This window comes from Panthera pardus, unplaced genomic scaffold, assembly GCF_024362965.1.
Source record: "Panthera pardus isolate Hobbes unplaced genomic scaffold, ASM2436296v1 HiC_scaffold_12, whole genome shotgun sequence".
In the NCBI taxonomy this organism is placed as follows: Eukaryota; Metazoa; Chordata; class Mammalia; order Carnivora; family Felidae; genus Panthera; species Panthera pardus.
The window spans coordinates 18592778-18619655 of NW_026526677.1; the positions used below are offsets into that span (position 1 = coordinate 18592778).

The 26878-nt window shown below is 57.7% G+C and overlaps 1 protein-coding gene across 4 annotated transcripts in view; it reads right to left on the reverse strand.

The window, feature by feature from the left end:
* Window positions 1-273: 273 nt before the first annotated feature.
* CD82 (CD82 molecule) overlaps window positions 274-26878 on the reverse strand; it is a 50999-nt gene continuing 24394 nt past the window's right edge. For all 4 annotated transcript variants that reach the window (XM_019470178.2, XM_019470181.2, XM_053899814.1 and 1 more), the window contains 8 exons: window positions 24780-24862; window positions 19076-19148; window positions 14152-14276; window positions 13989-14063; window positions 4611-4712; window positions 2359-2562; window positions 1527-1610; window positions 274-1218 (listed from right to left, as the gene is read on the reverse strand). In XM_019470178.2, coding sequence (XP_019325723.1) covers window positions 1141-1218; window positions 1527-1610; window positions 2359-2562; window positions 4611-4712; window positions 13989-14063; window positions 14152-14276; window positions 19076-19148; window positions 24780-24842 — 804 coding nt within the window. In that variant the 5' untranslated portion in view covers window positions 24843-24862 and the 3' untranslated portion in view covers window positions 274-1140. The remainder of the gene's footprint in view (window positions 1219-1526; window positions 1611-2358; window positions 2563-4610; window positions 4713-13988; window positions 14064-14151; window positions 14277-19075; window positions 19149-24779; window positions 24863-26878) is intronic.

Consider the following 26878-nt stretch of genomic DNA (forward strand, 5'->3'; position numbering starts at 1 on the left):
CCGGGCCCTGGAATCTGCATTTTCACCAGTGCTCCCGCTGGTATGAAAGGCTCACCAGCCCGGGGCTGATGGGGTGCCTGGAAGTAGCCATGGAAGAAGAACAACTTCGGGCTCCGCCGGGCTCCTTGGCTGGGACAGCAGCGCCACCTGGTGGGCCCAGCGGAAACACCTCCCAGCCACGGCCCTTGGGGCCCCGCTTCAGGGGCCGCCGGCCTCTTCTCTGTTGGTCCTCCCGACCTCAGACCTCAGAAACCGTATCTCCACGCAGCAAACTGGATTGTTACAAATCCTCTTTAATAGTTAGTTGTCAAACCTCGAACATGTTTTACAGAGCTATGCACAGAGCCTCTCCCCACCCCCTCACAAGGCACAGCCTCACCCACCCATTCCCTAGAGGGCAGACGACAGGCCAGCCTAGCTTCTCCTGGGGGAAAGCATCCTTCCCCCCATCCCTGGATAGCGCGGGATCCTGGCGAATGCAGGGTCAGCTCTGTGTCATGCCCCAAGGGTTCGCCCTTCGGATTCCCTAAGCAGCCCGGGGCCAGTCCAGACTCCCTTGTCTAGGGGGCTCTTCTGCCAGCTCACGGCAGGGCCTAGGCTGAGCTGAGCTGCCAGGGCGGGGCTGGGGCCGCCTGGGGAAGGGTTGCTGCTCCTACGGTCAGGCGAAGCCCGCCCTCTCCCACTGCCTTCAATGAAAATGTGAAAACCAAAGACAGAAGCGTTATCGTGGAAAAAAAGTTTACCCACGTAGTGGGCATCCCCTGACAGCCCAGGGTGCCTATCCACCCCCCACCCCCACCCCGACCCTCAATTTTCAATACACTTTGCCATCCAATATATACAGCTCCCAAGGCAGGTAGAAACCCAGTCCACCTGTGCAGGGACGCTGCGGGGAGCGTTTTCTCTGGATTGCTAAGAGAACCCTGTAGGTAAGCAGAGGATCCACAGAGCACCCGGGGCTCAAGTCTGGAGGCAAAAAGGTAGGGAGAGGGGTCCAGGCCCCAGAAAGCCCCCTGCTTCCAGCCGGCACAGGATGGGTGTGGGGGAGGGAGGTGGGAGGTGAGCCTGGAGGAGAGCCAGGGAGACCCCGAGAAGCCATGAGGCTGGGGGACGGGCAGGGAGGTGGGGGCGGCAGCTGCCTCAGTACTTGGGGACCTTGCTGTAGTCTTCGGAATGGATGTGCCGGCACAGGCAGATGGACAGGAGCATCCCCAGGAGCTGTTGGGGGAGAGGGCAAGAGTCAGAGGGAGGCAGGGCCACCCAGGCCCCCGGAGCGGCATCTCACTGTCCGGGTCAGCGAGGGTCACGGGGTTTGCGCAGGATTAAGCAGACCCACAACTAAAGCCTCATGCCCAGCCTGTGATTCCAGCGGCAGAGGGGCCCGGGGAGGGGCAGTGGTCAGGCCAGGCCTGCTGCAGGGCCTCTAGAAGCTGATGGGCCTCAGCCTCCAGGGGGCCTCAGCAGGGCAAGGACAATGGGATATGGCTGGGGGGGGGGGGGGGAGGGGGGGGGGAAAGGATTCCGACCTCAGTGACAGCCACGCCCACACACACGCCTAGGATGATGCCCATGTTCTCCTGCAGCCACACCTGCACCTTCTTCATGCAGCCCTGCAAGGGGAGAACACAGCCATGTCACCCATGCCCAGCTCTCCTCTCCCATGCTCACCTCTCCATGCCCAATCACCAGGAGGGCCCGCCCCCAGCGCAGAGGGCCTGCAGAGAGGGGAGTATGCTCCTTGAATGGATAAATTAACAAATATGTAGAGGCAGGTACAAATGACAAGCAAACAGATGAATCAAGGGCAGGAACAGCTAAGGGAAGGAAGGGGGGAAGGAGGGAGGGAGGAGGAAGGAAGGAAGGGAGAAAAGAAGGGAGGGAGGAAGGGAAGGGAAGAGGGAAGAAGGAAGGGAAGGGAAGGGAGGAAGGGAGGAAGGTTAGGAGGAAAGGAGAAGGAAAGAAGAAGGTTAGGTGGGAGGGAGGGAAGGAGGAAGAGGGAGGGAGGGAAGAAGGGAGGGAGGAGGAAAGGAGGGAGAGAGGGAGGAAGGAAAGAAGGAGGAAAGGAGAGAGGGAGGAAGGAAGGAGGAAAGGAGGGAGGGGAGGGAAGGGAAGGGAGGAAGGGAGGAAGGTTAGGAGGAAAAGAGAAGGAAAGAAGAAGGTTAGGTGGGAGGGAGGGAAGGAGGGAGGAGGAAAGGAGGGAGAGAGGGACGAAGAAAGGAGGAAAGGAGGGAGGGAGGGAGGGAGGGAAGAAGGAAGGAAGGAGGGAAGGCAGGAAGGAGTAGCCCAGGCAAGCCTGACTGGCCTGTGCCCGAACCCACGAGTGCCCCAGGCCCAGCCCCAGCTCCACCTTGCACGCACCTCACGGTACACGGGCCAGAGCTCAGGGTTGTTCCCGCTCTCGGTCCTGTTGCCATCAGGGGCCTCGCAGAAGCCCGTCTTCACAGGGAAGCTGTCATCCCCCTCCTGGTCCTCACAGGAACAGGGGTAGGTGACACTGGTGTGGTTCATGAGCTCAGCGTTGTCCGTCCAGTTGTAGAAGCTGACCCAGCCGCAGCACTTCACCTGCCGGGGAGACCAGCCGCTTGTGGCCACGGCCCTCAGGCAGGCCGCCCTCCTGGCCAGGGTGGGGTCTCCCAGGACGGAGGCTCGGATCTGCCGCTTTCAGGTACCGCCCCCCCCCCCTTCCCTGCCCAAATCGCCAGGATCAGAGTTCAGGTTTCACTTTGGCTTCTGTGAGCCACGGGGAATTTAAAGGGGCTTTCAGGAAACACATACCATAAATATTAAAACAGGAGGAAAAATAAATTGGGAGCAGTAAAAATAATAAAGGAGAACAGGAGGGACGTTCAAGTTGAAAGACAGAACGTAGTCGTATAGGACACAAGAAAGGTGAACGGCACATAGTTGAAGAGCGGGGGGTGGGGGGGCGTCTAGAGTCGGGCTACAGGGTTCAAATCCCAGCTCTGCCACTGACCAGCGGCTCAACTTTGTGGTCTTTGTGGCTTAGGCGTGTGGTCTGTGCCCCTCGCCTGCTTCCCTCCCATCTCAGGGTGGCAGGTGCCTGACGAGCAGCCCGGTGGCCAGCAGGGGGCGAGCCAAGCACGCTCAGGCTCCCCGGGCTGCAGGCAGCAGTTCCTCCCGGCTTCATCTGCTCCGGTACTTGGCTGCCTCCTCTGGCAGGGAGGCTGACGCCTCTGAGGGGCACCCCCAGGCCCTCACATGCTCAGCAAAAGCAGACAGGTCTCCTGGGCCCTTCCACCACCCCAGGCAGAGCCTCCTACCCTGACTGGTGCCAGGATCTGTCTCCAGCCACCACTGGCCCACGTCTCAGTGGTTGTGCAGGAACAATAAAACCTCCCCACTCACGTGGTGCGTAAGGGCCGTGGGCTTCAGAAACATCTCACGCGGGCATGGATCAACAGCCCCATTTTACAGACGAGGAAACTGAGGCTCAGGAAGTGTCACAGTTGGTATTCCAGCCCCCGGGAGCCTGACTCAGTCAGCTTTCTTAGCCCCAGTTCCAAGCAGCGTCTGACAGAATGATCTGGAGGCCTTGTCTGCCTCGGGAACCCCCCAACCAGTCAGCTACCTCCCACGGTAGGGTGCACGCCATCCCTCGAGGGACCCAGCTCTCCCCCAGACTCCTTGAAGGTGTACGTGCTCATCTTGGGACAGCAGCCTCCTTCTAATCTCAGCAATGGCGGGTCACACGGAGCGCGTGACGAAAACATCTTCCTGCGCGCACCGAGCCTTCCAGCTGACACAGCCCCCCCCACGCCCTGAACTCGCCCCATCTGATCCTCACCATCACTGGGGTCCATTTGTGGGTGTGGTGAATGGTTCACCACCAGGGCAGGCTGGGAACACAGAATGCAAGTCACTCACTCACTCATTCATTCATTCATTCAGCCATTCATTCATTCATTCATTCAGCCATTCATTCATTCATTCAGCCATTCATTCATTCATTCAGCCATTCATTCATCAGCCATTCATTCATTCATCCAGCCATTCATTCATTCATCCAGCCATTCATTCATTCAGCCATTCATTCATTCACTCAGCCATTCATTCATTCAGTCAGTCCATCTCTCTCACTGTAACTGAGGCAGAATACACAAACACTGGCACAAACAGCTTGATGTTCACACACACATACTGGCATTAACTGCCAGTTGCATCAGGATTTGGATAGAACCTTCCTCTCACCCCAGAAGGTTCCCACGGCACCTGTCCTGTCAATACCCTCCCAGAGGTAGCCTCCACTCAGACTCGTGTGAGCATATCAGCCTTGGCACACGGTTCCTCAGCCCCCAGGACGGACTCCCGACACTCCCCAGCCTGGCGTGACACGAGGGCCTTCTTCGTGACCCCAGACCGGAGCGCTGCGAGCCTCGGGCAGCCCCCAGGACCCTGGGCCCCCTGAGCGAGGGACTGTGGTGGCTGGGGCGCCAGGGAAGGGGACGACTCAGGGGCCCCCTTGGCCCCAACAGATACGCACGCACAGACACGGTCACTGGCACGTTCTGTCAGGGACACGGACACCCAGACCCAGACCCACACAGGCCGGGACCCTCACGCCTCCCTGTCCCTGCCACCCCCCGCCTCACCTGAGCCTGCACGTAGTCCCAGGCCTCCTGCAGCCTGTCCTCGTGACCATCCTTGTAGTTCTGAATGAGCTTGGTCACGACGTTGCCCATCTCCTCCTTTAGCTGCAGAGCGGAGAACAAGATCAAGGGCAGATTTCCTGAAACCCGTGCGCCACCTGTGGTCACATCTACTCAGAAGGCCTCTCTCCTCACCCACCCCAACTCTAGGGACACGCTCTTGGCTTGAAGGCATTTCACTGTCCATTCCAACTACTTTCCTGGTACTTCCAGGGTGCCAGCCGCCTGCTGGCCGCCACACTAAGCCCGGAGCGGTCAGGGCCAGCCACTCCCGCCCTATGCTCTATTCAGCAGTCATTGGCTGCAGGACCCTTTAAATGTGCATCTTTCCATGTCACTGCTGCAAACCCTCCAGTGGCCCCCTGTCCCTCTCGGGGAGAACTCCAGCATCATCCCCTCAGTGGCCCACAAGGCCCTACGTTTTTTGGCCCCAGCTCCTCCCAAACCCCCTTTCCTCTGCTCTGGCTGCTTCTGCTTCGATTACACAGGTCTCCTTGCTATCTTCCTGCCAGGCGCACTCCTGCCCCAGGGCCTTTGCACTTATTATTCCCACCAGCTGTTTTTCCCCTTCTCCCAAATATTGACAAGCCTCACTCCTCCACCTCCTCCAGGGCTCTGCTTCAATGCCACCTCTTCAGAAAGGTGTTCCTAGATCACCCTATAGAACACATCCCTTCTCTATCCCCTCCCCCCACCCCTCCCAGGCCCTCCTCGACCTGCAAGGGCAGGCAGACTGTGTTTTCCTTCCTAGTGCTGTCTTCCCGTGCTCATTTGTTTTCAGGATTTATTATCTCTCCCCTTCACTGGGATGTCAGCTCCATGGGAGCATGGGCTGTACCTGCTGAAGCCTGGCCGGAGTAGGAGTGGTGTGCCTGAATAGCGAATGGGTGTGTACTCTGTGACACGCCTCACACAAGGCTGGTACTCACACTCTCCCAAGTAACTAATCTTCATGCCTGCCAAGGCCCCACAAAATCCAGATCCTGACCGTCCTGATCCCCCTCCGTGCTTGGGAATTCGGGGTCCCTCAGTGACGGAGCGAGGCACCTGAACCCCACCAAGAAAACGGCGGTTCGCAGAGAAGGCAGAGAAGGGGTGCAGGGGACAAACGGTTCAACCCCAAAGGCCCTTCAGCAGAGCTCCAAACAGAGGCTCGCAATGTGGCAGCTTTTGAGGAACAAGTCAGCTGTGCAAAGGGAGGCAAACCCGAAACCGGCTTTGAGAACTGAGAACAGGGAGGGCCTCAGGCTCCAGGTAGGAGTGGGGGGGGGGGGGAAGGGGGCAAGAGCCAGCCCCAGCCTGGCCCCGCCTGGCCCTCCTGTGGACTTTGTTCTGGGGCCTTCCTGGCACATCAGCATGAAGAGGCTGGTCACAGCCTCCTGCTGTCACCACAGAACCCCAGGGCGAGGGGCCAGGGGGCCAAGGGGACGGCCGCAAACCTGCCCCTGGGTTCTGGGGAAAGGATTAGGATATGGGACAGGTACTTCCAGGCAGGGGTTTTCAGAGCCAAGCTCATAGTGCAGTGAGTGGGTTTCCGCGAGAACCCCACAGGCGGCTCTCACATAGCGCTCAGAGAACCCACATCCTCCGGATGGACCCACAGCCCTGGCTCCCTGTTTCCTGCCCACCCCCCCTACAACCCTGGGAGACTAGCCTCCTCCCCAGGACGGATCTCTGCCCCCCCCCCCCCCCCGCAACCCTGGGACCCTAGCCCCTCCCCAGGATGGCTCTCTGCCCCCCCTCACTAACCCTAGGACACTAGCCTCTCCCCAGGACGGCTCTCTGCCCCCCCTCACTAACCCTGAGACACTAGCCCCCTCCCCAGGATGGCTCTCTGCAACCCCCCTTACAACCCTGGGACACTAGCCAACCCCCCCCCCCCCAACTAACCCTGGGAGACTAGCCCCCTCCCCAGGAGGGCTCCCTGCCCCTCTCCCTCTTGACACAACTCCCAGCATGGTACTTTCTGTTTTACTCCCCCCCCACCCCCACCCCCGTGAGCTTCACGATTTGTAAAGCTTTCCTGTTGGTATTAATCACAACAACAGTGGCTAGCTTTTATCAAGTGCGTGATCTGCACCAGCACCGTGCTAAGCACTTTGAGGGCATTGATTCATTTTAAGCCTCAGGGCAGACCGGTCCCTCATTTTCAGAGATGCGCAAGGCGAGGCCCAGAAAGATTAAATAACTTGGCCGGGCTCACGCAGTCAACACGTGAAGAGCTGGGATTTAGACCCAGACTTGTCTGATTCCCGGCCTAAGTGTTCACCCATTAAGCCCTGCCAGCACTTAAAACGCATGGCCAGACCTTGCAGTAGGTCAGGGCCGTGTCAAGGAGGGCCCAGAGAAGCTGAGTGGCCGGCCCCTGTCACACAGCTGGGGCCGGCTGCCTGCGGGTCTCGGGCCTTTGGGCCCTGACCGTCTGTTCTCCACCTCTTCTCCCCAGTGGGCAGAGGATCCCCGAGGCGCGGCAAGCAGGGGGTTCCCCAGAGGCATTTGCATGGCGGGCTGCCTCTCCCACGGCTGTCCCACCTGCCCGCCCAAGCGACCTAGACTCTATTTATTCCCCAGCGTGGTTGCCACAGCAGCCCGGACTTCCCTATTTCAGTCCCCCTGAAATGAGAAAGTGATGGAAGCTGGGTGGTTTCCTTCGAGGCTGGGTGGTTTCCATGGAAACACCACACCGTCCTGCAGCCCAGAAGGTAGCTGAAGGACATAGCCGGGCCATAGGGGCCAGGGCGTGGGGCTGGTTCAGCCCAGAGCGGATGTCTGGGGATCCTGAGGCCCAGGAAGCCATGTTGGGAGCTCAGGGAGGTCACCTTGGCAACCAGGTAGTTCTCCTGGGACGCGAAGGAACAGGGAGGGGGAGCAGGAAGATGCCCACTATCTCACCGCACCCCTGCCTCCGCAACTTGTCTGCTCTGCACTGGATTCTCCCTTCTCGAAACGGTACTTGCTTTCCTCAGGGGTAACCACCCCTCAATACGTCCACGGGGGTGGGAAGCTCTGTCCCTCCCCCCGCTGACGCGGGCAAGTCCCAAGCAGCCACTTGGCGCTTTCCACACCCTGAGTAGAGTGAGTGGTTCAAGAACGGGCTCGTTACCCGGGGGGACCTTCTCTTTCCACGAGTCTGGCGGAATGAGGGCCTATGTTGCTGACGGCCACCTCAGGCTCTCCAGGGGACGGCCTGCCTGAGAAGGGAGCCGATGGAGGAGAACAGGAGCGAGGGATGGAGAGGGACAGAGTCCTGGGATCCAGCCAAGCCTCCGGCCAGCTCCGGCCAGTTTGGGTTGTGGCACTATCTGTGCGATGAAGGGTCCTGCCCAGGACCGGCCGTGTAATCAGAGCCCAGTGCAAAACGAAAATGCGGGGCCCCTTGCTTCAAAATGAGTAAGAATTTTGGGGCGCCTGGGTGGCTCAGTCAGTTGAGCGTCCGACTTCGGCTCAGGTCATGATCTCGTGGTCCGTGAGTTCGAGCCCGGCGTCGGGCTCTGTGCCGATAGCTCGGAGCCTGGAGCCTGTTTCAAAACGATTCTGTGTCTCCCTCTCTCTCTCTGACCCTCCCCCGTTCATGCTCTGTCTCAAGAAATAAACGTTAAAAAAAAAATTTTTTTTTTTAAAGAAAAATGATTAAGAATTTCAACACAGCCATCAGAGTATAAACCAAGCATGGACTCTTGTAAGTGTAGGACCCTGTGTCACACACCCAAGGGGCCAGCCCCGGTCCCGCCCAATACTACCACCTTCCCCATTTCCCAGAAAACAGGCCAGAGAGTCAGAACAACTTCCCAAGGTCACGCAGTGAGCGAGCAGCAGAGACACGACTGTAACCTTGATACATGCAGCCCCAGAAGCCTGAGATCTCAACCACAGCACTCCCTGTTACTACAATGCTGGGCTTTTATTTCACCTTGCAGTGGCTTTTCACAGAAAGGTAGAATGAGAAGAGACCTTGGAGTCCCGCACGTCATCCAAATGTAACAGTCCTTCCTACACTTGTCCAGGTTCTGCTTAAATGCTCCCTGTGATGGGGAACTCAGTACTTCACAGAATAGCACATCGCAGGAGCAGGGAGGCTTTTGATACAAGCAATGCACTTTAAGTTGAGCTCAAATGACTTCTACCCATTCCTGTTAGTTCTCATGTTCCCCCTTCCTCCCAAGTCCCAGATGGGAGCATACGGGAACAAATCAAATCACTCTCTCCCAGGACAAACCATTCAGATACTCAAGTCCACACTGTGTCTCCCTTTACCCCCTCCTCTCTGGATCCTCTGACCACTCCTTGGGATGGTGTCCAGACCTCTCTCCACGCTCTTTAATGCAGTCAATTGCCCCCTAGGAACAGGGTGCCCCCCCCCCCACCCCGGCCATGCAATGTAATGGACCCACGTCTTCCTGTCCTCTCCTGGGGTTCTCACAGGATACATTACCAAGGGCTTTGACAGAATGAAGATACAGGGGCGCCTGGGTGGCTCAGTCGGTTGAGCGTCCGACTTCGGCTCAGATCACGATCTCATGTTCCTTGAGCTCGAGGCCCGCATCGGGCTCTGTGCAGAGAGCTCAGAGCCTGGAGCCTGCTTTGGATTCTGTGTCTACCTCTCTCTCTCTCTCTCTCAAAAATAAAAACGAAAGAAAATGAAAAAACAAAAAGGCATGCAGATACAGCAGATCTGAGGCATCATCCTGGGATCCCGATAGGAAACGCGGGCCCTTTGCAATGGTGAACTCAGAGGGGGAAGCCTGTTTATTCCTAGTCCCCACCGCCTACGTCTTTCCTGAAAGCCAGCCACAGTCTACACAAGCAGCTAGCCCAGAACTCCCCAGGCTCCCGTAGTTCCTTCGGGCAGAGTCTGAGTCAGGCACTGCCCTCCACTGCCATGGAACCACACAGGCCCCAGCACCTGACAGGTACGCCAGTCTCCATCCCACTCTCTCCATGATTCCCTTCCAGAAGGGCAGCTTGGACGCCTTCTTCCCTTTCCCAAGGGGGAAGGGAAAGGCCACCTCTCTCTGTCCTGGCTCCAGCTGCCCACACCCAAGGCTGGTAGAAATCCAGGCCGGTGGACCAGGAAGTTTCCAGCACAGTGAGCAGGCATCTCACAGAACTGCATTGTCCTCAAGGAACCCGTCTTACCACCTGTACGTTAGGGTGTGGGCACACTGGCTCTTCTGAGCTTCCTAGGTGGGAAAGAGGAGGTGGGGGAAGGGCATCACAGTTCTCCTGACCAGCCTCCCGGGGGAGCATCCAGCAGTGTGGCCCGGCCACTGTCACCACCTCTACCCCGCAGCTCCCACCCAGCCCACGCAAGCCCTCAGCCCCTAGGCCTTCTGTTCAAGCCCCCGGTGGAACCCACCGAAGCCCCGGTGGCCTCCCCCGTGCGGGTTGTGGGTGGATTAGCAGTATGGCCTCCTTAAGCATGCCAAGGCCAGTGCCCGACATCCTAGCAAACAGTATGTTCACGTGCTTCCTCCTGACCCTCTCCCACTCTCCACTGCCTGCAGAGAACAAGTCAGGATCCCAGAGTGTCAGAGCTGGGAATGGCCCCAGACCACAGCTGAGACTCAGAGAGGCCGGGTAAATCATCCGAGCCCACCCCAGAACACAGGGCCTCTGGAGCCCAGACCTGGGCTGTGTCCACTAAATAGGCTGGATAAAGAGTCAGATGAGGAAACAGCCAGAGGGAATCTTCACTCCCAAATCCCGGTGCCCACAGCTCTTGCTAATACTCAGGTTCCACCAATGGCAACAGGTACGGCTGCCATTTACTGAGCCCTTACTAAGCATCAGTGAAGTTAATGAGGGTGACAATCGCGGTAGACCCTTGCCACGGAGCCAGCAGATGTCCGCCCTGGGCGGGCATGACGCTATGCCCTTCCCACGCGGCGACAGTCTTCACCCTCAGCAGAGCGCTCTGAGGTGGCCCCAAGGGCCACCAGCGTGCCCTGGCACCGAGGGAGGTTCCACTTTTAGAAAGGGACTGGGGTTTGTGCCACACCCCGCGGTCCCTCCCATTCATAATTCCCGAGGGACTCCTAAATGGGGGTAAACAGAGGCCACAAATAGCCTTGCTTCTGCTTAGGTTTCATTTTGCCACCAAATGAGCTGCAAATGGCATTTTTTGCCTTTCAAAGTGGTTCTTGGGTTTTAGGATTGCAGATAAGGGGGGGTGGACACGCACGGTTACCGCTGGTTGACCTGCGAGGCGCGCGAGGCGCGTGCGGCACAGAGAGGTGGGCGGAGTCACTTGCCGGGGGGCCTCACAGCAGGCATCGCCACCCAGGCAGTTAGGTTGTGGACTTGAGGCCTTGGCCCCCACCCTATTTTATACACGTGTTGCAGCGTGTGCTAGCTTCAGCCCTGGGAGTGGGGGCCCAGCAGGCTTCCCCTCGATTTACAGATGCCGTAACCCAGGGCCTGAGAGGCCACGTGTCTTGCCCAAGGCTCCCAGCCTCCCCTGTCGCTCCCCTGGGGACAGTGGCTGCTGAGAACTTGGGGCAGGAAGAACCAATGGCATCCCCGGAGACCTCTTCAGGGGGGGCCCGGTGGCTCGTCCTTCCCACCTGCCTGGGGGGCCTGGAGAGTGAGGGGAAGGATGGGCCCTTGCTTTTAAAAGGCCTCTTCCCTTCAGGCTCAGCAAGGCTCACCTCCCCAGCTGGACCTCATCTGCAGGAATAAACATCATCAAGGGCATGTTTAGTCTTCCACCGGGATTTACAATGTGCTGGGAAAGAAAAAATAAATCATTCATTCCAACTTGGGGTGATAGAGTGGTGCCAGAACTTCCCCAGCAGAGCCAGGAAACATCCCTCTGCCTTCCAGGAGAAGAGGGGGGCCAAGCTGAGGCAGGCTGGGACCCGGAGGCATGAGATGTGGAGCCCGAGGGGGGTGGGCTGCGGTAAGCAGGAGGCAGAGGAGGGAACAGTGGGGTGTGACAGTCTGGACTGGAGTCGGGAGTCCTGATTCTCCAAACAGGCCTTGCTCTGGGGCTGTGGGACGCCTCTGAGGCATAGCTCCTGGTCACTGGCCAAGCAGAGATTATACCAGCCCACAGGGAGGCAGCATACCGTAGCGGGAGGCATGGGCCTTGGGTCAGAGGGATCGGGATGGAATTCTCCACTCTGACGCATCCGAGTTATGTGTGGCTGTGTCTAAAAGTCATTTTGCTTTTCTCAGCCTCAGTTTCTTCAATTGGAAAATGCTTGTACAACTGAACCAAGTACCAAGTTACTACTCAGATCCTGGCACGCGCTTGTCATCCGATAGATGACGGTAGATGGGGAAACACACAGAGGATGAGAAGGGGACCACTCAAAACCCTTATAGAGTCGACCAGCTTCTGAATCACAGGAACTCACTGGGGCCCTGTTTTTATTCACCCTGATTATAAGGTACCACGGACTGGGTCTCAGAGAAGCCCTGGGTGCCAAGAGGGCTGAAATGAAGACCGGATCTCACGAGCTTTCACTGGGAAGAGTTTCCCTCCCTTAAACACTGCCTTCCTGTCTGATCGCCAGGCGAACTTCCTTTCATTGACCGAAACCACTATTTCCCCTTTTGCCTTGGCTGCCAGGAAGCTCAGCATTCAAGTTAGCCCTCAGCTACCATGAGCATCTCGTCCCCTGGCTTCAGGGACACTGGTTTTCCTCTTCCTATCTCTCTTTTTGATTTTAGCGACCCTGTGCCTGTGTTGGAATTCAGCTCTAATTCTCCGGAGAAACAGGCTGGGTGTGATTTATAAATAAATAAGGCAGACTCAGGTAGGGACCACTGCAAAGCAAATTTCACCAATGTGAACCCAGAAAGCGAGCTGCCTGGGTTCAAATCCTGGCTCTGCCACTTACTAGCTGTGTGACCTTTGGTCACGCTGCTTAATTTCTGTGCTCCCATGTCTCAAAACGAGGGTACCATGCCCACGATCTCCTAGGCCTTTTGGTGGGGAAAGCACAGTGACTGTCATGTGCGTGCAGCAGCCAGTACCGGGCCTGTTCCAGACTCTGTTCGCTGTCAGTGGCTGATGATGGTTGAATGCTCTCTCACCTTCCTTGTAAGAGTGATCTGAGGCAACTTGACCTTCAAGTGCTAACAGGCAGGGGCCCGCTAGCCACCAGCTCTGCCTCCCCCATTGGTGGACAAGAACTGTAATGCTGGAGGAAGGCAGGGCCCCCAGGGTCAGCTGGGTCACAGGCCACGTGCAGTGGGTCTGGGGCGAGCTCTGGCCGAGAGTCCGGGAGTCTGTGCCCTCGCCTGGCCCGGCCACCGGCTGGCTGGGTGCCCTCGCCCTGCACCCATAGGACGGGGATTCACATGCTACCCTGAGAGGGAAGGCATGGTGAGGATCAGTCAAAGAATGAAAGTCAAGTGGCCTACTATTATTGTTGTTCTGGCCACACCCACCCCTCTCAACACCTGCCTCCCCGTCTGTCAACATAACACAGTGCACAGCTGCCACAGAACAAGACCGTGTGGGAGAAGCTTCTAGAACATACCATGTGCACATAATAGGCGCTCCATAAACGGTAACTTTGACGGTCACAATCGACTGACCCACCCCACAGCTATTCCCGGCTCCCTTCTCCTTTGTGCCTGTCTTTGGAGACCCCTTAAAGCCAGGGGTGCCTTTGCGACCCTGTCTGGGGAAGGCTGTGGGAGGACTTACTTTGCCTTTGTCCCTTTCCCTTTCTTCTGGCTGCAGCAACACAGATGTTGTGCCTGGTGCTGTGGCAGCCGTCTTGTGACTGTGAGGTGAGTGCTGTCACATAGTGAGTGGCACGCACGGTCTTTGAGACTCCAAACCCGGCTTCTGGTTACGTCGATGACAGACGTCTTTTGGGTTTAAGCCACAGTAAACCTGCTTTTCTATTCCTTAAAGCTGAGTGCCTTCCCTGTGACACAAATGTTTTTGCTGACAGTCCCCTCCCTGGGCCTCATGGCATGATCTAGTACCTGCTGAGGTGCCTAAGAACAAGGACAACCATGCCAAGCGCTGTGCTGGGTTTTACCAGAGTAATCTCACTGAATGCTCACCAGAACCTTGGGAGTTGAATGTATTATCGTCCCTAGTTCCCCAGTTTGCGGAAGGCGAGACGGGCACAGGGGCAAGCGGCTCGCCCACTGCCCCGCAGCTACAAAGTGCTGGGGCACAGCTACCACGTTCAGGCCCTGCAGCAACTCTGCGCGAGACGGGAGATCGCAGGGACCGCAGGCCTGAGAGGCTGCCAGGCACCTCCTGGGTTAGTCTGGGACAACTCAGAGGGCCCCTGTCTCTCGCCCACCCCCGGGGCCCATCCCCGCCCAGCGGGGACCCGGGAGGCTGCTTACCTGGCCCATGTTGAAGTAGAAGAGGGCTCCAGCGGTCACCTGAGCGATGAGGATCAGGAGGAGGAAGGCAAAGTACTGGGGGACACAGAGCAGCACGGAGTCAGCCGGGCACCGCTACCAGGCGCCCCCACCCCGCCCCCCTCGGCGGGCCAGCCGCACTCACCAGCCCCAGCAGGCAGCGGACCTCCTTGATGGCACCGATGCAGCCCAGGAAGCCCATGAACATGGTGACAGCCCCCACGCCGATGAAGACGGAGGCCCCCACCTTGAGCGAGCTGGAGGAGGTCTCTGGGGATGGAAAGAGGGGCGTTGAGTGCAGCCCGGGGCGGCTCACCCTCTTGAAGCGCACCACCGTCAGTCCGGAGCAAAGCCTGCCGGTCTGGGCCCGCTCCTAACCGCCCCACCCTGGAGTCAGAGTGCTGGGGTCAGCCCCCACCCAAGGACCCGCTCCCTCCCCGCTTTGGGAGCTGCCTCCCTTGGATGTCCACGCCCCCTCATCGGTCCTAATCCCCAGCCCTGCTTTGATGCTCTCCTGGGCACTTAGGATTGCAAAGACTATGTTTTACTGATGTATCCTGCTCCTGGCCTACTGGCTCCGAGAAGGGGTGAGCCGGATGAGGGCGGGGACTTTGGTCCCCGCTGAACCCCCAGCTCCCTGAATACTGTCTAGTGCAGCAAAGAGCTACCTGAATGAATATCTGCTGAGTTAATGGACTGCGGACAGGCAGGTTCTGCTGGGGCCACAGACACTGAAGGCCTGCTTTCCTCCTTATCCCTGTCATAATAAACCCCAGCCTCTCCGGCCCACTCTGCCCTCCAGAGCCTCACGCACACCGTCTCTAGCTCTGACGTCATCCTGCCTCGTCTCTAGCTCTGACGTCATCCTGCCTGGTAGGCTGGGGCACAGCCACCTCACAGAGGCTCAGAGAGGCCCAGGGGCAAGCGCCGAGCTGGGGTGTGGAAAGCTGCACGCCCCCAATTCCACGCTCTTTCCGCTGACGCATGGGGCACGCATGCCGACGTAGGCGTGATGCTCGTTCATTCACTCAGCCAACAAACCTACCAGGTGCCCGCTGCATGCCAGACGTCGTGCTGGGCTGCTGGGGGTACAGACTGATGAGGTCCTGACACCGAGGAGCTGACCTCCAGTGGGCTGGGGCGTGGGGGGCCATATGTAAACAGTACAGATCTCTGGTTTGGGGGCAGGCCAAGAAGCCACGGAGGCCGGCTCAGGTAGAGAACCACGGGGCAGGGAGTGGGTTGGCTGGGTCGGGGAGGCCGGTCTGAGCAGCTGACATGTGAACTGAGACCAGGACGGAGAAGTGACCTGGTGAAGACCTGAGGGGAAGGCAGTCCAGGCCGTGGGAACAGCAAGGAGGAAGCAGTGGGCCTGACGTATTTGAAGGAGACAGAAGGCGAGGGTGTGAGTCTGGCAGAAATATGCGTGAAGCAGAGCGAGGGGCCTGATGGCACGAGACCCTCTTCAGGGCCTCGGGCGGGCCGAGTCCACCCCAGCGGGTGCAGGTCGGGGTTCCAACAGAGCACGTGACCAACATTTCCCAAGAAGCCCATCACATCACTCGCGACAACAGGGCACAGCTCCTGCCCGCCTCCAGCCTGCCGGCCTGGGATGCGCTCTACCCGGAGGCCGTCACGTGCCTCCCATTGGCAGGGGCTGCGGACTCCTCCCACGACAGCCCCTGCACTCTCAGGGAGACAGCCGGGACAGGATGTTTCCAGAAACCTGGTGGGCAGCCTGGAGTGTATTGGTGTGGATTCCTGGGTCTGTCACAACTAACAGACTTCCCTGGGGACCACCTGGAATCTGGAAGTTTAACCTGCTCTCCTAATGACTCAGCCTTGGCCAGGGCTGACACAAGTGACCGTCAGCAGGGAGAACACTGGCCGGCTCTCTGGGGGACCTCGGAGAAGCTGAGATCCCCACCCTGGCCACCGAGGGGGTGTTAGTGCCCTTAAGAAAAAACTACAAAGCCGAAATGTGGGTGGATAGGAGGGCCTGATTCAGTTCCACTTCCTGGTCACAGACAGAGTGTTCTGGAGCTCCGGAAAAGCCCTGGACAGCCCACCCCATTCTCGGGGTGCCAGGGCTGGGCTGCCTCCGCCCAGTTCCTCACAGGAGCCCCCAGGCAGGCGGGCAGTGCCCCTGCTGTGGTGAGTGTGGGGGGCTCCGGGCACTGAACCAGTTTTCATTCCAGGCTCTCGGCAATCGGCACAGGCAGGGGGGAGGCCGTCAAGGGTCACTTTCTCTAAGCTTCCCGGGTTTGGGTTCCTCCCAGGGACACCTCCCAGAATAAAGACACTGGCACTGCCTAGAATCCACTGTGTGCCAGCCAGAACAAGGCCCTTTATCCGAATCATCTGCTTAATTTCCACAACAGCCCGATGAGGGTAGATTTACATCCCGATTTGTCCCTACGAGCCTTGAAGCCCAGCGAGGCTAACAGGCGACCCAGGTGCCCAGGGCTGAGACCCCCAACTCGGGTTCTCCCCCAGGAGGCCAGCCCAGATGTGGGGTCGCAGTTTCTCAGAACAGTTAGTGGACACCAGTCCCTGACCTCACCCACGGTCTCAGGCTGGCCCTGGTCTCAGCATCTTGACTTAGGAAGGGGACAAGTGGACATTCTGGGGTGGCCCTCCACTGTGCACAGCAGAAACATCTTGGTCTCACCAGGCCTGGCAGCTACCAGTGAGGTAGGAAGGACCCAGACCGAAAGGGACTGGGGCTCAAATCCCAGCTCTGCTGCTAACAGGCTCAGCCTGGGCAAGCCATTCTCTGGCCTCTATTTCTTGCTCTGTGAAATGGAACGAAATCCTACTTCTTAAAGATGTTGTTATAAATGTAATCACTTGTGTAGGGCTTACTTTTCACCAGGAGCTGTTCTAAATGCTTTTCATGTATGAACTCACTGCATTTCTCACAATAACCTTGAAGTATATTCTATTATCCCCATTTTCCAGATAAAGAGGCACAGAGAGGTGAGGTAACTTGCCCAGGATTACCCAGCTAGTAAGTAAGCAGCAGAGACAGGATTCAAACCATGGCAGCCCAGCTCCAGAGTCTGTGCCCCTAACCACTGCACTCGCTTCCTCTAGTTAAGGCATGAATGTGTGGGACCCTGCAGGACAGGGGCTTGGGGCTCCGGGAGCTCAGGACCCATGCCACCTGGTTCATATCCCAGCTCTGCCTCCTAGCTGTGTGTCCTTGGACAAGTTACTTCCCCTTCCTGTGCCTCAGTTTCCCCCACTGTAAGATGTAACGCCTCGCCCCGTGGACCCACGGTTAGGTAAGGGAAGAGCTATGTCATGCAGGCCAGGGACACAGGTCCCAGCTCTGAGCCTCACTTTGTGTGTGATTCTTAGTAAGTCTTTTTCCTCTGGTAGGTTAGTGTTTACAAGCCCTGGCTGGGGAAGCACCTGGGGAGCTTTTTCAAAACCATAGTACTCCAGGCCCCCACCCACACATCAATGGAGTCAGATCCCTGGGGGCCCTTGTATTTGTGAAAACATTCCAGGTGCCCCTAGGGGACCTCTAAATTCTGGCAGCTCCAGAGTCTGAGAACTGATATGGGAGGAGGCGGGAGAAGCGGCAGGAGGTTCCTGGAGCCTGGGGCAAGGTGCAGAGGGCAGGGATGCAGTGGGCAAGCCGGACCTTAGACTCTGCCCCATGGCGTAGTGCTTGCTGGGTGTAGGCCATGGCCAGGAAGTGGGGAGCCTGGGCCTCATCAGGGCCCATGGAGAGTGGGCACGGGGAGCGTGGGCACCCCGCTGGGGTGGGAAATGCAGACCCTAGCCCCAGAATGGGGGTACAGTCTGCCGCCCCTCAGGAAGAGGCCAGACTACCAGCCCCAGGCCACATCGGATGTGGCTGGAGGGTGGACCGTCCTTGCTTCCTTTCAGGTCTGAGGGGCAGCCTAGCCCCCTGGGGGCACAGTGACAGGTGTGGCCTCTCCATCACCCATCCTAGCCTGGTTCCGCTTTATTCAAATCAAGCAGCTGTCACGGGCCTGAGTCCAAACCTGCTGCCTCAGCAGCAGCTGGGAGGGAAGCGAGCCAAGGATGCACTCACTGATGGGAGTGGCATCCCTGTGCTACTCGGGGGCCCTCGGCCGTGCCTCCCTTCCACCTCAGGGCAGCCATGAGATCAGTGCAGCAAGCCTGGCAGGCTTCCTGGAGGAGGCTGTGTGTGTGTGTGTGTGTGTGTGTGTGTGTGTGTGTGTGTGTGTGTGTGTGTGTGTGTGTGTGTGTAGACCTGGAAGGGCTCTTGTCAGCGGTGCAAGAGTGCCTTGGGCTTCTTTCCTCCTGCTTCAAGAGTGAGAGAAGGGGCCTCCCTGCTGTGGGTCCCCTACCATGGGCAGCGTTCAGGACCAAAGCTCTCGGGGTTCGAATCTCACACCTGTCACTCGAAGCTAAGTGAACTTGAGCCAGGGACATCACTCCTCTGAGCCTCCTTTCTTCATTTGTAAGGCAGGAACAGAAGCGTCCCTACCTCACGGGGCTCTTGAGGGACTAAGGCAATTGTCATGTGTAAAACGTTTGGCCCCATGCCTGGCGCATAAGGAACACAAACAATGGTTGCTGTGCCCGGTGGTTTCCTCCTCAGCCCACAGGCCCCATGAGTCTGTCTGGCACCAGGCACATAGTAGGCATGTCACCAACTCCTGACAATCCGTCTTTCCCGGCCTTTCCTCCATCTACCTAAACTGACTGGGGAGGGACTGTTGCCCACATTTTGCTGAGCCGGCAAATGGAGGGAAGGAGAATATAAGAGGCTTTCTCAAGGTCAGGGCTGAGGGAAGGGCCGGGAATGGGAGAGCAAGCCTCCCTCAACCCCCCACTGTTCTCCAGACAACAGCAGCTTTGTTTAGGGAGGGAGAGAAAATTCCTTCTGAAAACCCCTGCAGAGGGGGCCCAGGGCAGAGTGCTCAGCACAGGACTTGGGCCAGGCCCTGAGGGCAGCTGGAAGAGGGACCGGCTTTGAGGCTCAAGTCCTCGTGTGGTGGCCCTGCCTGCTGCCCCGGACCGCCACTCCAGAGCCAGCCGGGCAGGGGGATCAGAGGGGTCCTTACGCAGCACAGAGATGAAACTGCTCCTGTCGGCCAGGATCCACACCCCGAAACCCAGGATCACCGCGCCCAGGATCTGGAAAGAGAGGGTGCAGTCAATGGGGGCCTCTGAGGGCCCCGCGGGCTGCCCCTGCAGCCAGGCCAGGAGGACACGGCGGGGGGAAGGGGGAGCACCACCTCCATCCCCGCCCCAGCCCAGGGATGTCAGGGTGGCCTCAGGCCCTGCACCCCAAGTCCCGGTGCACCCCAGCCATCCAGACAGCAGGGCCTGCCTCCAGTCTCCCCCACCGTAGGCCCATGGGTGGTTAAACCAAGTCAATCAGCCTCCCCCCAGGGATGCCCTCCTGCTTTACCTCCTGGCTCTTCCCCAGGGCCATCCCCCCTCACCCCCAGCCCATCTCAGGGGCCACAAACATCCCAAACCACCTCTGGGGAAAACCCTGCACGGACTTGAACATCAAGGCCCACTTGCCACTTGCCCCTCAGAGCTCGGCTTCCACAGGAGCCCCCCTGACTCCCCCAGGCCGGCCAAGGGGCCCCTACTCTGTGGCAACCACTCCTGCAACCTTCTGAACAGCCATTCCCGCTGGCTTTATTTTCTTTTATTTTTTCAATGTTAACTTACTTATTTTGAGAGACAGAAAGCGTGCCTACACACGAGAGTGGGGAGGGGCAGAGAGAGAGGGAGAGAGAGAATCTCAGACAGGCTCCACACTGTCAGCAGACTCCCAGCTGAATCCCACAAACCCGTGAGATCATGACCTGAGCGGAAATCTCTAGATGGAAGTTCAAACCAGGGGACTGAGCCACCCAGGCGCCCCTCCTACTGGCTTTCACCAGCTGTGTGTGTCCTCAGGCTACATGGTGAGCTCCCTGAGGGCAGGGCTGGGCTGTATGCAGCTCTGTATCCCCAGGGCACCTATCTCACCAGGTGCTGAGTGCTCAGGAAATGAACGAGATCCGGAACCCACTGTAAAGGCAGGAGTAGAAAGGTAAACCTGGGGAGAATGGGTGGCATAGGCCCAGGGATTCCCTGCCTCACACCAGGGTGGCCCCCAACCTGAGCCTACTCCCCAGGTGGGACCCCAGCAGAGGCTCACATCCCCCCAAGCCAGCAAAGGCTGGGGAAGTGCCTGTAGCCGGGGCAAGAGCACAGGTTCCCTTTGGGAGCAGAGGACCCTGCATCACCCCACAATGCTGGCCTTCACCTGGGGTCTGGCCTGAGCCCACCTGAGGGTCCTAGCATGCCACCTCCCGCCTCCATCACAGGCCCTGGGCTCCCCGCTCAGCCATCAGGTCCTAAGCTGCGAGGCCAGCAGCTGCTGATTGAGCCTCAGCGTGGGGTGAGCACCCCAGCCCACGGGGCTTGAACAGCCTTGCTGTGCTGTCATTAAAGCTGGAGCCAGGACCACAGTAAGGAAAACGGGGTGCTTGCCTTGGGCATAAAAATTAAGAGGACACACACACACACACACACACAGCCCAAGATAAGAATTTGCAGCAATTACTTTTTAAAAACCAAAATTCATTTTAAAAATCTATGATGAATGAATGGGGCGCCTGGGTGGCTCAGTCGGTTGGGCGGTCGACTTCGGCTCAGGTCATGATCTCGCGGTCCGGGGGTTCGAGCCTCGCGTCGGGCTCTGTGCTGACAGCTCGGAGCCTGGAGCCTGTTTCAGATTCTGTGTCTCCCTCTCTCTCTGACCCTCCCCCCGTTCATGCTCTGTCTCTGTCTCAAAAATAAACGTTAAAAAAAAAAATTAAAAAAAAAAAAATCTATGATGAACAAAATATCAAACTTTTAAATAAAGGCAGGATCGGTACCAGTGATGTTTTTCCTTCTGAAAAGAGCAGAGCCCTGAGAGGGCACAGCGCGGGGCTATTTCTCATCCCCAAGTGAGTGCCTCACGCACCTTGCCCTAGTCTTGACCCCCTTAGAGACAATAGCAGCTGATGGCAACCCTACATTTTTCCCCCACTGTCTCCCAGCAGGTCATGAGTCCCCTCCTCCCTCCTTGCCAGATGGGCCCTGTTACTGTCATTTTGCAGATGGGGAAACTGACGCCCCGATTTGCCGGAGGTCGCCCATTCCTCCCATCAGGGGCTGAAAGCCAGGTCTATTACTCTAGGCCAGATGGTGGCCTCAGCAGGGATACCCGGGGTCTGTCCTGGGTCTTCACCTGGAAAGCCAGCCTCTGGGGACAGTGAGGCTACTGGGACCCTGCTGAGCCAGAGGGCTCGAGTCAGGTGGGGGTGCCTCGGACTATATAGCTTGCTGGGAGGAAGCAGGACTTTACAGAACTTGGGAGTTTGATTCCCAAAGACTCCTGAGGCCCTGCCCACCCCAACTCTGCCCCTCACAGCACAGCTGGCCGATGGCCAGGCGTCAGGCCCACAGTCTGCTCCTGTGCACCTCTGACCCGTATGGCATAGCCCCTGACTTGCTCACTCCCTACACTCACAGGGCAGGACAGAAAACTCCCTGTGGGCAAACATAATCCCAAGTAGGTCAAAATCCAGGACTTCCCAGCTAACTTCCTCGGCTCGCCTCAAGACACCCAAAAAGGAAGTCCCCGGCACTCATCCATTCAGCCCCATGTGGGTCTGATGTCCAAAGACTGACATCTGTGTGGCTGGACCAGCCGCCAGGCTGTGAGTCAGCCAGGAACAGCCCCAGCCAGGCAGCCAACCAGAATGGCGGAGGCACCCTGGCACTCTCTTTCTCTGTGAACCAAGGCTGAGACCATGGGGCACCCCCACCTTAACCGACAACGCCCAGCCCCCCAGGTCCACCAGAATCTCCCCTCAGGGCTCAGCCGGGAGCCAGGACCCTTATAGCAACGGCTTCCCCCAGAACAGTACGGCATCAGCAAGCGGCTTCTGGGTTTCTGTGAACCTAAGAAAAGCTGACTGGGCAATTTTCTGGGAAGCCCAGGGTCAGCAGGGAGCCTGGCAAGGATGAACACGTGTACACGTATGCATATGCGAACACACACAGCAGCCAGAGCGACTCTTCCAAACCACAAGTCTGATCACGTAACTACTTCCCACCATGCACCAAATAAAACCAGAATCCTTCCTGGAAGGCTTGCAAGGCCCGCACCCCGGAAAGCCCCACTCTGCCCCCTGCCCCCATACGGGACTCATGCAGAAGCCCGGACTCCTCTCTCCCCACCCCCCACACGTAACTCCAGGGAGCTGCAGCTGGCCATCCTGACAAGGTCAAGTGCCCTATTACCACCTCTCCTGGGGGCCGTATCCTTCATGCCCAGCACACGGGACAAATGCCGTCTTATCATCCATTTGAAGAAATACTTGACTGGAGCCCCCCCAGCTCCACCAAGAACGTAGGACAGAAACCATGGCCCTTCTGTTGGTGAGCGACTACCCGGGACCCATGACAGGGTCTGAATATGCACAGGTGTCTAGGACACACATGGCGAACGAGGGAGGAGTGAGTGAACGAACAAACGTGCACTGTCCCTCTGAGTCTCTCCTTTCCCCTCTCCCTCCTCTGATGAAAGCTCCCCTTCTCCCTGCCCACCCCCTCTCACATCCTGATCGGCCATTCTGGACCCCAGCACGCGGGGAGTTAACACCTGACTCCTGCCAGCCCCCAAAACTCTGGCCGGAGACAAGCTTTTCCAGCCTCTGGCTCCACGGGGCAGGCTAGGAGCAGGATGGGAAGGGACCCCTCGGCCAAAACCATCAAGCCTGCTTCCTTTCTCCAGTCTCTACCCCCTCCCTCCCACTGCACGGGGTGAGACGGGCTGTCTGTGTCCCTGGACTCCAAACCCCGGCGCTCCCCAGGCTGTAGCCCAGACCCCTGTCTTCAGTCCCTAGAGTCCCCACGGGTAGAACCACAGCACTCCCACCCTCCTGTCCCCCCAGTCCTGGCCGGACTTGAAGCCAGGAGGAGGCCCAGGAACCAAGCACCTGCCAGGGAAGGCTTGGCTCCTGCTGCATCGGCAACTGTTTTCCAGAGGCCTGGCCCAGCCAGGAGGGACCTGACCGCCAAGCTGGGGAAGCCCAGGTGCCCAGGCCCTGGCTGCGGTAGCTTCTAGACCCGGCTGCCATCCGGGGAGGACAAGAGCCACAGCAAAGTCTCAGAGGAGGGGGCTGGGTGGACAAACGGCCCAACAGGCAGCACCACAGCTGTGCGTGCACGTGCATGCACATAAGGGTGTGTGTGTGTTTGCGTGTGCCAACACACTCATAAATATCTGTTGGGTTACGGTTATGAGGGGGGATTTAGAATGACTCTTCACTTTCCAAACTGTCTACAATCCTGTGTAACTTGACATAAAACGTCTTTTCCCCACAAGTAATTCATGTGTATTGTAGGAAGATTTGGAAAACGCAGAGAAGCACCCAGAATAAAATCCAAGTTCTGAGGAATCCCAACACTAACACGGAGAGGCATTTTCTTCCCCTCTCAGAAATATTCGTGTGTGTGTGCGTAACTTTTAAAAATTAAGTCGGATCATAATAAATATCTTCTTTTTCAGCCTGATTTTTAACAGTATAGGGTAAACCAGCAACACAGAGGAGACATAGCCCCTAGCACCACCCTGGGCCCAGGAGGGCCTCTCAGGCCACTCCCCCACCCCATCACACACACACACACACACACACACACACACACACACACGCGCGCGCGCGCGCACGCATACATTCACACACACGCTCACACACGCGTGTACATTCACAACTCATGCATACGTGTATAGTCACACACTCGTGCACATACGTGTACATTCACACACGTGCACTCACATGCACATGAACACGTATCACTCTTCCCTTGCCCATCACACACATTAATACATACACACAAGTACAGTTACACACATGCGTCACACTCCCCCCCCACCGCATCACACATGCATGAACACTCACACCCATTGCTCCTACACTCATACACACGTCCATCCTCATACACACTCACACACATACACTCATACACACTCACACACACCCTGTCTCTCTCTCTGTCACACACACACACACACGCACACCCCAACATCATCCTTGCGACTCCAAGCAGGAAGAATCAGTCAGTGCCAGGCCAGAGAGGAAAATTGAGGCCCCAGGAAAACCAGCTCCAGATGTGCACTGGGCTTACATCTGGGCGGCCCCATGGCTTGGGGACCTGGTGAGGCCTGCCAGGGTGGGTCTGGTGAAGGGGGACTGGGTCCCCATGCTGGCCCCAAGCCTGGTCTCTCCTGCACACCCTCTGGGAGCTTGGGTGTGCCCCCCACAACGGGCGTGAGGGAGGAGGGGGGCAGCTGAAATCTCGAACCGTAACAGGAGTTCTTCAGAGGGGACACAGGTAGGGGGAGGGCCAGGACAGGACAGGACAAGAAAGATTTCAGAGAACTCCCTGCTGATGAGTTAGGGGACACCCAGGGGGCTCTTCCACACCCGTGCCTACTTCCAACCCTGACTGCCCAGGACCGCGGTGCTGGGGACAGGAGAGGGGACAGCTGGGAGAGGCATCCAGTGCTCCACCACAGAACCAGCTGGAGGGGAGGCTATCTCCCGGCTGCCCCACCCAGTTCCGTTTGCAGTGGTCTGTCCTCGGCCCTCGCTGACCACGTCCCACTGCCATCGCTGGCCTGGAGCGTCTGGAGGGTCCTCAGGCTGGGCTGCCCCCAGGAGGAGAGTCTCTGTTGGAGGCAATCGTCTGGTGCTTGGTCGTACTTACAAAGAAGAGCAAGTTGAAGAGGAAGAGAAAGTATTTGGTGACTTTGACACAGGCTGACCCCATCCTGCTGGTCCTGGAGCTCCCTGGGGAGGGGAGAGAAGGCAGGTAGGTCAGGGCCAGGCTGGGCCAGGCGGAAAGGGAACAATGCTGACCGCTATCAGTGACCCAGCGGCCCCCAAATCATCCCAGCTCATCCTCACGGCAATCCCAGAGGGAGGAACTAACACGAGGTCTTGTTTTATGGTACCCGGAGGCCCAGAGAGGTTCGATGACTGGCCCAAAGCCACACAGCCAGGAAGTGCGGGCCTACAGGCCATCTCGGTTGCCTGATGTTTGACAGTTAGTCTGGGTTGGCCACTCAACTGGGCAGGGCCTGGAGGGAAGTCACGTAGGACCCTCTTGGGCTTTGGAAATGCCCAGATGGATGCTGGTCAAAGGGAGGAGGCAAGGAAGTTGGCAGGTGGTTGCTGGAGACTCAGAGGTGAGACCACAGCTTATGGCACAGATTTGCAGCCCCGTCTGGGGCCAGGGGGCTGCTGGGAGAGAAGGAGAGTTCTGGCTTCTTAGAAAATGGACCGAGTGCGCCCTCCACCTTTTCCTCAAAGAAGGAACAAATATGCACGGTAGAATATCCAACGAATACAGAATAACACAAAGGGAACAAAAACTTTTATCTTACCCCAAAGATAAAAACTGTCATCATTTTAGGAGCTATACTTCCAGCATGTGTGTTTAACAGATGGTTTTAAACAAAACCGGGCTCATACTGTATAGAGTGGTTTGTAACCCGCCTTTTTCATTCTACAATATACTATCTCTGCATGCTGATAAAATGTTCTATGACACAACTTTACATGTTGTGTAGGATTCCATACTGCTGATCATTTGACACTTTGGAGGGCGAGATTCCTCCAGAAAACTCATGTATAGGCAGCATTTTGCAAATAATTTCCGGAGGTTTATAGGCCCCACAAAGCTCGCTCAGGAACCCCCAAGGATCCTAGGGTTAAAGTCCCGGATACAGATATATCACAAAGCATGTAATCAATACTCTATGATTAGACCCATGGTTGTTCCCAATTTTTCACTGTTTTCCTGGGCAATACACTCGTGCTTCTGAGACACAAACTGTGCTTGAGCACACTGGCTGTACCTCCCCACACTGATGGACCTCAGGCCGGAAGAGGGAAGCTGGAAGCTGGCTGCCCTCGCCCCCTCCCTGAAGACACACAATCCAGGAATGACAACAGCCCAGCTCTTGGGCTCCGTGGGGCGAAAGGAGCCAGGGCCGGGCAGCTGGGGCCGGGACAGCTGCATGGGGCAGCTGCATGGGCAGAGCTGGGCTTGGGGGTGGGGAAGCAGGCACTGGGCCCAGTGCCGTTCCCACTGGCCTGCGGACGGGAGGTGGAGGGGCAGGCCACAGAGCAGAGGGGAGGAGGGCCAAGGGGTGGGCTTTACCCCTTCCTCCTCTTGCAAGGGTAAAAGGCAGCCCTAAGCCTTGTGAATACATCCTGTCCATATGGAGGTCCCCTCTGCCTTTTCTGCATGTAATAATCTTCTATCATCCTTGCCAGTGGGAGCTCCGCTTTGACTTTCCGCACCTCCAGTAACGGGGGAGAGGGCTTAAGGGGGAGGACCCACCACCTCCCAAGGGACCCAGTTCAGTTTTCTCACGTCTCAATTAGAGAACATTTTCCTCAGCTGCCTTTCTGCGCGTCGCATTTGGGCACAACATGAAGCAAAGCCGTCCAAAGAAGGAAAAGGCTATCTGAGTGGTAATGAGCGCCCTGTTACAAGTGGCATGGAAGCAAAGCCTGAACAAAGGCTTGCGGGGATTCAAGTACAACGTGAGGAGAGGGGCCTGAACGGCTCTTCCAGTCTACCAGGGTCCAAGGCTGGGGTCTGAGAAACGCAGGGACAACAACGGGGAGTTAGGAGCCAGGGAAATCCCGGCCATAGCAACTCCCCCCGGGGCCTATCCCAGATCCGGAGCGGGGAGAACAGGGGCTCCCTGTGTCAGGAGGTCTAGAGATCTGAGACCTTGAACCGAGGCCTGGCCTGAGGGAGACCTGCAGGGGACGGTCCCCATGAAGGAGCGT